The sequence below is a fragment of the Zerene cesonia genome, chromosome 5, assembly GCF_012273895.1.
Source record: "Zerene cesonia ecotype Mississippi chromosome 5, Zerene_cesonia_1.1, whole genome shotgun sequence".
Classification (NCBI taxonomy): Eukaryota; Metazoa; Arthropoda; class Insecta; order Lepidoptera; family Pieridae; genus Zerene; species Zerene cesonia.
In genome coordinates this window covers 7,509,722-7,521,256 of record NC_052106.1, presented here as the reverse complement: position 1 = coordinate 7,521,256, position 11,535 = coordinate 7,509,722, and the positions used below count along the sequence as shown (strand labels likewise).

The 11,535-nt window shown below is 35.5% G+C and overlaps 2 protein-coding genes across 2 annotated transcripts in view; one reads left to right on the top strand and one right to left on the bottom strand.

Moving 5' to 3' along the window:
• Positions 1–876: 876 nt before the first annotated feature.
• On the top strand, positions 877–6,058 carry LOC119840037 (the record flags this gene model as incomplete). Its single annotated transcript, XM_038366531.1, has 4 exons — positions 877–1,453; positions 2,745–2,949; positions 3,332–3,488; positions 5,628–6,058. Coding segments are annotated over 4 exons (1,107 nt in total), but the record flags the coding sequence as incomplete, so codon positions are not given.
• An 823-nt stretch (positions 6,059–6,881) lies between these two features.
• The window catches only part of LOC119840216 (myeloid leukemia factor), a 9,712-nt gene continuing 5,058 nt past the window's right edge, over positions 6,882–11,535 (bottom strand). The window contains exons 6-9 of the mRNA XM_038366729.1: positions 11,155–11,310; positions 10,186–10,263; positions 9,509–9,545; positions 6,882–9,092 (exon numbers count right to left, since the gene is read on the bottom strand). Of these exons, the coding sequence (XP_038222657.1) occupies positions 8,999–9,092; positions 9,509–9,545; positions 10,186–10,263; positions 11,155–11,310 (365 nt within the window). The 3' untranslated portion in view covers positions 6,882–8,998. The remainder of the gene's footprint in view (positions 9,093–9,508; positions 9,546–10,185; positions 10,264–11,154; positions 11,311–11,535) is intronic.

Here is an 11,535-nt window from a genome sequence, read left to right as displayed (position 1 = left end):
AAAACGTTACGTCATTACAATTAGGTTCAAATAAATACTTCGCGGAACTTTTTTAAAATAATACTCAAATAAACAGTGTAGAGACAACTAATAATTGGTCAGGCTTTATATATTATAGTTATAACGTGCAACATACAGACTGTATGTAATAATTATAAATTATATATAAGCTATTTTTATTTGAATTAAATGTAAATAAGAACCCGTCAAACCAATAAAATTAGGTAGCTATGATAAAAAATAAATGAAAATAATCGTTTGGGTTGGCGAAATGTGAAATTGTATGACTATTCCATTTTCTTAATAAACCTAAGAACGTCGCAAGTTACGGATAGAATTTGAATAAGTGCTATGAAAACAAATTCCTCGGTATTACATATTCGCCCTGCAAATATATCGATATTATCTCCCAATGTAAACTCGGTGTAAGAATATTTTATACGAGGATGTGTTATGCATTAGATGTTTGTAGCACAAGATCGAGTTATTTATGATGTTTTGAGAATAGAACTGATGGAATTCATAACATCTGGGAAATCGCTTTCTTTTATCGTTCTCACACACATGTTTATTTTGATATTTTTAATATGATTGGAAGTGATTCGACAGATTTTATGTGTTTCCTTTCGATGGAATTATGATAATGACGTTTAAAGATATTTTGTGCGTTTCTAGTCACCGATGAAGAGCTAACATACAAATATCATTGCAGAGCGTGAAAAATCGTCAGCACTGGTGTTAGAGAAGCGTGAGGCGCTCGCCAAGGTAGAAGTAACCAACGAGCGTGTGCGAGACGATGCTCGGCCTAGTTCGAGGGCGGAGGCCGAGGCGGCCGGGCCTTCCGTTGGCCGCTGGGGCGCAGAGTGGCCGAGTTGACTCGCTTCGGTTGCGGGCGACCGCGAGCCGCCCGACCGGCATCTGACCGCACCCCTGCCGCCCGCGAGATGGGCGCAGCCTCGCAAGCCGCTGGCGCTCACGCCCAACGCGCACGAGCAGCTCGCCACCGAGGCGGAGACCATCCTCCGCTGCCTGCTCGTCACCGACAACTATGACTCCGTCAACAACTTCCTCTCCCTGTACGACGAGTTCAGCAGAGTGGAGCACGCGCTGTACGATGTGTTCCAGAAGTACTCGCCGCCGATCAGGAGCAAGAAACACACGTGCGTCGGCCTCGGCATAGAGCTCATCAGACGGCTGCGGGGTTTGGACAAAAAGTTCCGCGGATTCGCTGCGGCGATGGGGCTGGTGTCCTGCGAAGAGGCGGTGGTCGAAGTCCACGAGTATGTGACTAGCGGACAGGGGCCTGAGAGCGTGGTGACTGCGGAGAAGGAGCACGTAATGGTGGCCGTTCAGATTTTGGTGGACGGCCGGCCCGGCGTGATGTTGGCGGACCCTGGGTACCACGTGCCGAGAATCGTCACAGTCATGGCAGACCGCGCTTACCCTCATACTGGTATGTAGCTCTCTTTATGTCTGTGCTAAAATCTCTAGGCTTAAATTGAACAGATGTTTAAGGTATCAGTAATTAATAATAAAATTGTTGTCGCTCAAAAAGTCATCCTGATTAACATTTTTTTAAGTTTATTACGTGACGTATTATTATGTGATAAAATAATAATTTTTAATCCTACTAATCCTACTATCCTACTAATATTATAAATGCGAAAGTTTGTAAGTATGTGTGTGTGTTTGTTGCTCTTTCACGCAAAAACTACTGAACCGATTGCAATGAAATTTGGTACGTAGATAGCTGGATAACTGGAATAACATAAAGGCTATTTTTTATCCCGATATGCCTACGGGATACGGACTTACGCGGGAGAAAGCACGGGGCGCTGCTAGTACGTTATAAAGTACAAGCACTTGCAAATTAAAACTTATGAAATTATCGAGAATAACCCAGTGAAATACATTGAAATATTCAAACAGTACACGAATTCAAATGCATACAATTTGTCTGTTGTACTTCCGACTGCAATGTAATATACATAACTGCAGTTACTGCGCTGACCTACAATGTGGCCGTTTATCTCAATTCTACGAATGGTTGTGGATCTCCCACGTTCCGACATTTTGAGGAAAAATAAACCAAATATAAAAGGGTTGTTAGCTAAATATTCATTCAGGCTCACTTAATTACAATTCTCTTTTGGCTTTTGAGGAAAATTTGTTATTCTTTTTACTCATTAATCGTCGATCTTGGAATCGTTCAATCTAGTTTCTGCTTATAAATAATCACCAATAGTATAGTTCATATAAAATTCATGTGAACAGATAGTAAGATATTTTTTTGACCTTTCTTTTTGTTATTGTGTAATAGGGAAGCGCTTGACTACCATCTCGCCTGGTGGTAAGCGTTGATGTAGTCTAAGCGCGCTTCCCTAGAAGGTACTTGTTTATACCCATCAGGGAACACAGACACAGGATGCCTATTCTAGTCCCTTGCCTCCCCTTTTGCTTCTTTGTCTTCCTTTCACGTTGCAATAGATCAATATAATCGTACCTAATTTTTAATTTTAAAATAATTAGAAAGAAACTAAAGAGAAGAAACAAGTGTGACATAGGCTCCTTTTCCGTCGTCAAACATTAACAAAGAAACAGCGTTCCCATGGGAATATCCTGTGGACGTGCGGGCGAAGCGGACAAAACGCTAGGACAAACATCACAAACGGTTAATTAACCGCATAGCATAAGAAAAAAACCATTGAAACTACTCAAAATGTTAATGAGTCACTTTCCCTCAGGTTGGTTCACCCAGTCCGACGAGCCGCACTGCCGCAAGGAATACGAGTACAGCTTCAACCGGCAGAACAGCAACTACGTGGAGTGGCACGAGCGGGAGACGCGCGCCGGAAACGTCAAGTACCAGACCTCGCTGGTGTACGTCGCCAGACCCTATCTGGACGGCGTCAACGTCACAGAGAGGAGGAACTTGGTGTATAACTTCAGGTTCGTTCTATTTGGATTTGCTGCTCTGTGTCTTCTATTTTTTCCGTTCTTTTTCTGGTTTTTTGACCTTTAATTATACGGATAAAACAATGAAATTAATGTTTTTATTTTTCTATGTTTTATCGTTATTAATTAACTTTTTATTGGTTTTAAACTGTAGGTACCAACATTTGACTATTGAGGAAACTAAACCGGACCATTTGACATTCCTTCATTTCTCTTTGATCTTTGATTAAGATATGGAACTGACTTATTATTTATTACTTATTACTCTCGAATTAGTTTCTCTTTCATAGTCGAATTCCAAAGTTATTACTTACTTTACAGAACTTCCATATGAGCATTTCCCATTACGATCCTTAAACAAAATATTGTCCAACAGAAGTCTTCTCGCCCGTGACCAAAAGGGTCACCTCACCGCGGGTCTCTACTTCCCAGTAGGAGGGAAAGGGAAGGACGCTATGTTCACACTCTTCTTTGACAACGGAGAGAAAAGGAAAACCAAGTATAAGTTCAGCATTTTCTCCGATCCTGCTAATGTGAGTATTTCTTGTGGATGACTTAGTCAACATCAGCCCATACATGTTCCCAATGGGACTGGCTTAGCATTCATTTAATATAAATTCTTATAATTTTGGTTGATTTCTTTTAACGTAATTTTTAGTTAAGCTAATAACTTTGGAATTTTCTAAATAATGTTTGACTTTTATATTGTTGCTGCTTCTAAGATTAAAGGTTTATTTTTCGTCCAGTGTTAATACACAATTGAATTCTAAGTCAAACTCAAAACATTTTATTTACTCAATTATGCTTCGCCTAAAAGCACTTTACTACCGGTTCGGAAAGCAGTTTAACAGTTATACAGCTTTTTATTCTTATTTTATTTCTTCCTTTTTTTTGTTTCTATTCATTATATATTATTTATTCATTATCAAAAAAAAAATCAGGGAAAATGTTCAATTTATCAATATTGTATCTAGTTTATAATCACGATGAACGTCATCTATCGGTTGCAGTATAAGAAAAAACAAGTTCATTGACATATGACTTTGCGTTTATACAAAAAAAAAGGTTATTCATTTGTCCTGGCGTTTGTGCGTGGTTAAACTGATCCTCTTAAAGGTCACTCGAGTTCATGACATACAATAGTCTATTTATAATATGGCGCATTGAAAAAATATATTTCTAAGTAGATAGGTATACTTAAGACATTGTTATAATTGGCCAATTTTTATGATTCGTTTCTAACAATTGTAAAATGTGTATTCAAACATTTTATTAAAAGTTTTCTGGCGTATTTAGATCATTACTACAGTCCAAGAGCAACACTCTATCGTAACTTTTAATCATCGAAACGGTTTTTTTTTTCAATAAAAAAAAAATTATATAAAAAGCATTTTAACTCCGACCACATAAAGAACAAAGAAAGTCCGCGATAAAAAGTATTATATACCCACTACGCTACACTGTTTTGATAAGGGCTCTTCTACGAAGTGTCATGTGCTCCGCAAAATGTCAACACGTGGAGGCACCATTCGATAACAATGTGGTTGCCTTAATTAGTTGTTAAATCGTATACAATTATGCTGTTTAGTTCTAAAGCCACGGGTTAAATTGTGAACAAAGTTTGATTGTTTTCTTGGGCATTTGTTGCGTGTAACCCTAGCTGTGATACCCAGATACATTGAAACTATATCAAACATCTTTCTTGCTTATAGAATAAAAGGTTAAATGAAATAGTTACAAAGTCTCGTAGTTAAAATATCAATGAACTGTTTTGAGATTGTTAAAAACTTCTGACATTATAGGGACTTTAATTTGTTCCCTATATAATAGAATGCATTGTCCGATAACGTAAAAAGGAAGATGGTCAATGAATTGCTTTACATCAGGTAGTCGGTACAGGTATTCTGATACAGGAACGAATGAGTTGACAAAATTGGACATAGAGAATGCCCCTTCTCCAATTTTGTTGAGGATGTAACGTAGGCCTATAGGTACCCTCTTTATAACTTGGAATATGTTTTTACCCATATTGACTTATTTTTAATTAAAATTTTTCATTTGTTATTTATAACTACCATAATAATCACTTTCTGTTTATAAAATGACCAGTTGTAATAAAAAAATAAATAAAATAACTGCGATAGTTACGCTAGCGATTTGCGATATAAAGCCTTTAAAAATTACACGTGTATTCGATGCACAAGAGACGCAATTTACATTTCAATAATTTATCAAATGGAAATCAGGCGGCTTTGTAAACGTATAATCTGTGAGTTTTATGACAATAGGTTTATTATTCAAATCATGTTTTCACGAAATTACAGCCCTTTGAAGTTTGCTGACTGAACGACGAAAATATAGGGAAACTTAATAAAGGACTACGGTCTAAAGTAAACAGTATTCTATTCTATTCTTATATATTTTCTAATAAGCTTTTAGTATCGATAAAAAACGATTCCGCCAACTTACTTTGTATAGTTTATATAACATAAAACAGGTTTAATGTTGTTCCACTGCAATGGTTGTCCTAGTAAAATAAAGGTCCCTTGTTTTCTCTTATAAGGACTTTTTTGTAAAAAGAAACTTAAGTATATGTCAAACTCACATAACAAATCCGAACATAAACCATAAAAATAAGAGGATAAGATTTAATTTAGAACCATTTGTTACAGATACCAAAAGCAATCTTGGAAGAAGTGGAGTTATGTAACAATCAAATGAACTACAAGAAGGGTGAACTGCTGAGCGTCATCTGCAAGCTCGCTAGAGTGCTGGCTGACCAGTCCTTCATCGACCAAGTGCTGGAGATCAATGACGAAATCTGCCGCATGTGTCTCTGACACACACCGAATGTCGGCGATCACAAAATGGCCGACGGAGAACATATTCAATTATCTTAATTTTCTTTAACTGTATTCGATTTTGAAATTATTTTTTAATCTGTATTCAAGATGGATTATATTATTAATTAATTTTGCTTATTGATTAAATTGTTTATCTATATTTTATAGGCATTGGTTTTGGGTTAATGGGATTTAATTAGTAGATTAGTTCCTTGGTATAATTTCATGACAGTTAATTTAATTAAATATATTATCCCCGAGTCTGTTTTGTTTTATTCTTTTATCACTACTAAATCTACATAGTGGTTGATAACAAAGATATAAGATCACGAGGCTGAAAACGTGATTTATATTTATTTTTATAATAAAAACATTAAACTCACGTTTTTCCTATCATCCCAAATGTAATATTTATCGTAATCTATGGTATGATAACGATAATAGGCATTTAAATTATTCATTTTTAGACATTTTGCTCAGGTCTCACAATTATAAACGGCTGAAATGAAAGTAAAAGTCACATAACAATATTGGTTAAAATCGACTCTTACACAATGCTAAAACATTTTAACCCCAATATTAATAAACAACAATTGATGAACAAAATTAACATAGTGGTAAATTTTTTAACACTAAATATAAAAAGAAGTATAATTAAGTTTACTAATTAAATAAAACAATACACAACCCATAAAACATATATATATATATATAAATATTTCAACAAGTTTTTAACATGAAATCTATGTGCTTTATAAAAACTGCAATAACCTGCGTTTTTGTATAATTAACTTCATTCAATTGCCACTTAAAAGCCAGATGTAAAGTTGCCACCGCGATGTGTAATGCCCTATATTGCTATGAGGAATTTCCCTGCATTGGGAACATATCTTGACTGATGATGAATTATAATAATCATTTCTTCAAAAAGTGTCTATGTTTGTCTTTCTATCACGTAGCAACAGAGCGATTCGACGGTATGGCCGCTTTGAAATCCACGTACCTACAGAGTATTAGCAAATGAAATGACCAGGGCTTATTATTCTGTGACCAAGGTATGGGTATCAAAATAAAACACAGTGACAATATTCACTAATTTATTTCTATGGATCACACGAATGACATTGGTTCCTTAATCTAACATCAATATTACACAAAAAGATATTTAAATAGCCACCTGATCGGAAAGAGACAGATTGCTGTATCTGTCAAAATTAGCGGCAAGTTTGAATATGGAACTTTTAGTATTTCAATTTTATGAACAATTGAGCATAGTTTTTTTTCTGTTTACGTTTTTAAATAAAGAAAAATTCGAATAATTGTACAATTTCTAGAAAAGGATATATTCGACTACATACATGCATGTGTTGCAGAGAAGCAATTTTAAGTCCTATACCTATTGTATTAAGAATAATGCGGTGGATTTATAACGTGTACTCATATATTTCACAGCGCTGACCATTCTTAAATTTGAAACACTAAACAATCCGTAACTTTTTTATTACATTTTCTATGTCATCCATATCAATTTAATACCAAGATATATTATTGCAATTAAATTGTTTAACATTGACTGAAGACTGTAGGAATCTAAGGCAGGTTAATACATCATTCGAGTCAGATACATTTCTGTATCATTTATTCTGTTAACCTACACACTTCAACCCAATTGTTATATCATTAATAAGAAGCGCTTTAAAAGGAGCTAAAACATCAAGATGAAACGATATTTAACACTAAGATGCTATGATGCAAGATATATTTCGCACAACTACGCTTTTTCCCAATAAATTTGCAACAATGAGCCTTGGTTTTATCTCAGCTTTTATCGTAATGACAAACACATCAATGCTGCCATTGTCAAATAACCGCATTTTAACGTGTGACAATAAAAACAATGATTTAAGCGACCAGCACCTACTTTGTGCCATTCTTACAAAAGCTATCTGTCACTAATGTTTATTACATACAATGCGGAGTTGCACTAAAAACTAGTCTTATTTAAAAAAATATTTAATCGATACTAGAATACTTTGTCTCTCTCACACTCGTGTCATTTATAGAGGGAGGTAGACAAAACATAGAACAATTTAACATTAGGTTTGTGAATTATAACGAATTCTATTACCCACAGTGACCTATTTAATGACCCCCTCACTCCTGTATAATTTATAATTAGCGAGAAAGGGACAAATTGTCGTATTTTTTTTTTAATATCTAACCTTAAATACTTATATTACAGAGTGATTTATGATTATGGAAGTGTGTAAAGTAAAAAAACTTAAACGCAAATAAATAAGGTTGAAATTAACTTTGAAATGAGGTATTTAATCCAGTCCTATTTACGAGATAGAGGCCATTTAATACATACAAATTTAAATAAAAATTCATATAGGTATAGACTTTCCTTATATTTAAATAAGCGAAATCTAATAATTTCTATTTATTTACGTTACATAACAAATATAATGAATCAAAAATAACTATTCCTCTATTTAAACATCATGTGAAAATCAAAGAAACAAATTATTACATTTCCATTTAATTTCGTATTTTTTCGTTATATAGAGAAATCGAATGCCTATTTTTTTTAATCTTCAGAAATCTTATAATTGTTAAAATTAAAAAAAAGTGAAGAATAAAGTATAAACATGTCATTATTTTAATTAATATTACAGCGAACTTATTACATATCAGATCGAATTTATATATCGGAAATAAATATTCTAAATACAATACCACTATAATTAATATACTTATTTATAATTAATACATTCTAATGATACAACGTAAATAAGAACAGGCGATACAACATGGAATAAGGATTAGCTTGAAAACAGAAAGATGTTTCAATAGAATCAATTTTATTCTAAATGAAATGGAAAAAAACATTTAGCAACGACATAGCTACCACCACGGAAAGACAAAAATTAACAGAGCGATAACAAGTTATTATGCTTTTGTCAAAAATATATACAACTACCAATTGAAACCGTGAAAAAATGATGAAAAAGGAGGGTGAGCCGTCAATTAATTTGAAAAAAAAAAGAAAAAGAAAATCGTCAAATTTAAATTTTGAATTCCACATAAATCGTACCAGCCAGCATTTACAAGACTACAGGAATATTCGTCTACAATTATCTATGGTCACGTCATCGCTGTCAATGTCAATGTCAATGTCAAGTGTCAGTGTCGGGTGTTTAGTTTTCGGCGGGCGAGTGTCGGTGCGCCTTGTGGTGCCTGTGCCTGTGTCTCTGCGGGTGCGAGCTGCCGTACACTTCGCGGACACCGGACCTGGAAAAGCGAATTGCATTTTTAAAAAATGCGTTCATTTAAAAATGCAAATGAATATTTCGCTTACTCACTTACATTTAAAAGATACGACGCTTTATAAGGAATTTATAGAATATAAAATATCCGTTATATTTGATGTTATATAAGACATTATACATTTAAATATGCATTTTCAGATAAGTATAGATTTTTCCTTTCAAATGCTTTTCTACAAGAGGACGTAAATTCCAAACGAAAAGAGGGTAATAACGAAAAAAAAAAACGCTCAAATAAATCATGCCAACATTGAATATCAAACTCTAAACCTATAAAGCGCACTCATGCACCGTATCCATTGAAAGCTCTAATATAATAAAAAAAACACATAGCAAACGTATGTACAGCATAAATAAATAAATAAATATGATTACTAGTACATAACATTAGTAGTAACGCCTCCTCCGATATCTGGAACTGGAAACGATGCCTTATGTAATAATTATTATATTCATTAGCTAAAAAATGAATTCAATCTCTTTTATCTATGCTATTAATTACCCTGTTAGATGGACACAGTGGAAATATTTTATTAATAGTACACTCTTAAGACATAGAACATATTAGAAAATAAATATAATGTTAGGATTTTAATCATAAAAGCTCTTAAATATTGGAAACTCTCTGTCTAGTAGAAAGTTTAAAATTTTCCATATTCCTCATGGGGTTGGGTCGAATCATAGATGAAAGGTGAAACAGAATATTGTCACACAGTTACTTTAATTTTATCAGTTATAAGACACCGATTTGAAGTGGTGGATATTGTTTCCTAATAATAAGTTTATAAATGTCAATCAGAGCACATATAAGACTTCAGGACTGATTCAGGGGGCAGTTAGATGCTAAATGGCTTTAGAGAAAATTTAATTTGGTCAAAACAGCATATAATCCTACAAGTCACCGCACATCCCCCCCATCAACAAATTCTCCGTTCTCCCCGTTACGACGCATCCCCACCCAAAACAAAGTTCCCGTTGTCCCCGTTACTGAACATCCCCCTCTACAATCTCCCCTCCCCCCCTTCTCCCCCTCCTCCCCACAACAAAGTCCCCCTTACCTGGAGGAAGTGGCGAGCGGGCTGGCGGCGGCGCGCAGCGGGCGGCGCGCGGTGGGCCGGTTGCGTCTCGTGTCCTCGCTGCAAGAGATCGCTAGCTAGCTACACTACGCTACACTACGGCGTGAGCGGATGGTGTATGGTGAATGATGACAGAATACATTATCTACAGGGTAATTTCAAAGTTCTATTGGTCTAAAAAATCGAATCTGGATGGTAATTTGAAAGTTACAAGTTTTCAGAGTAATTGGGGATGTCAAATGTAACCTGTTTTAAAATACGTATTGGAAAGTACTCGTCATATGAAATGCTTAAGTTATTTATAGTTTAAAAGGGGAGAAAAATAAACTTTATATATTTTTTTTTGCTAAATAAAATTCAAATGTCTTCAACTGTGTCACATTAATAAGGGCTTCGGAGAGTAACGCAGATTTAGAACATAATTTTTCTGTATTTATTGTGGTTTTCGCTATAATACAGCTAGCGTGGTCACCAGTCATTAAGTAATTCAATTTATTTAAGTATTTCACCACCACAAAAATAAAATAAATATAAAAAAGAGGCATACTAAAGCAATATTTGAAAATATAAAAATGCTCATGCTAGCTTTCTACGCTATATTTACTATAATATCCAAGCAAATAAACTACAAACATATAAAAAAAATTATAAACATTTCTGTGTTGTTACCCATCAAGGATTTTTTTTGTATATCTCTGTCTACCCCTTTTCTGTATATCTCTGTCCCCCCCACACACTCATACGCTTTAATGTCTATCATTTTGTGATATAACTGTGTGAGATACTCGAATAGATATTTCTGCGTGTCATAAACGAGGGCTATTTTATAACGTTTCTGTCTTTCAGTTCCACCCTCCGCCTCCAGTGATAATCTGCCTACGGTTTTGGTTCGTAGTCTCCCCCCCCCCCCCCGGCTTTCCCCTCCACACTACACACATATCGGGTACGTACGTGGCGGCGGGCGGCGCGGGCAGCGCGAGGCGCGGCTCGTGGCGCGGCGCGTGCGCGTGCGGGTGCGCGTGCGGGTGGTGCTGCGCGTGCGCACCCGACGTGATGGCGCGCGCGCCACGCCCGCCGCCACCGCGAGCGGCGCGCTCGTGGAACTCTCTGAAATTTTTATTATATATATTTTAATGGCCGAAAAAGTGGAGCGGCAAGCGGGCCACCCAATGTTAAGTGATCACTATCGCCATTAAACATTAGTAACATTGTTGGAGTTACAGGTGCTAGGTGGAAGGAAAGGTAGGAAAGGTAGGAAATTTTACTTTTTGACGGATTTTAAACGCGAGTCTGATCACGCACACTAAATATTACTGCTCGGTTACAAGTTGT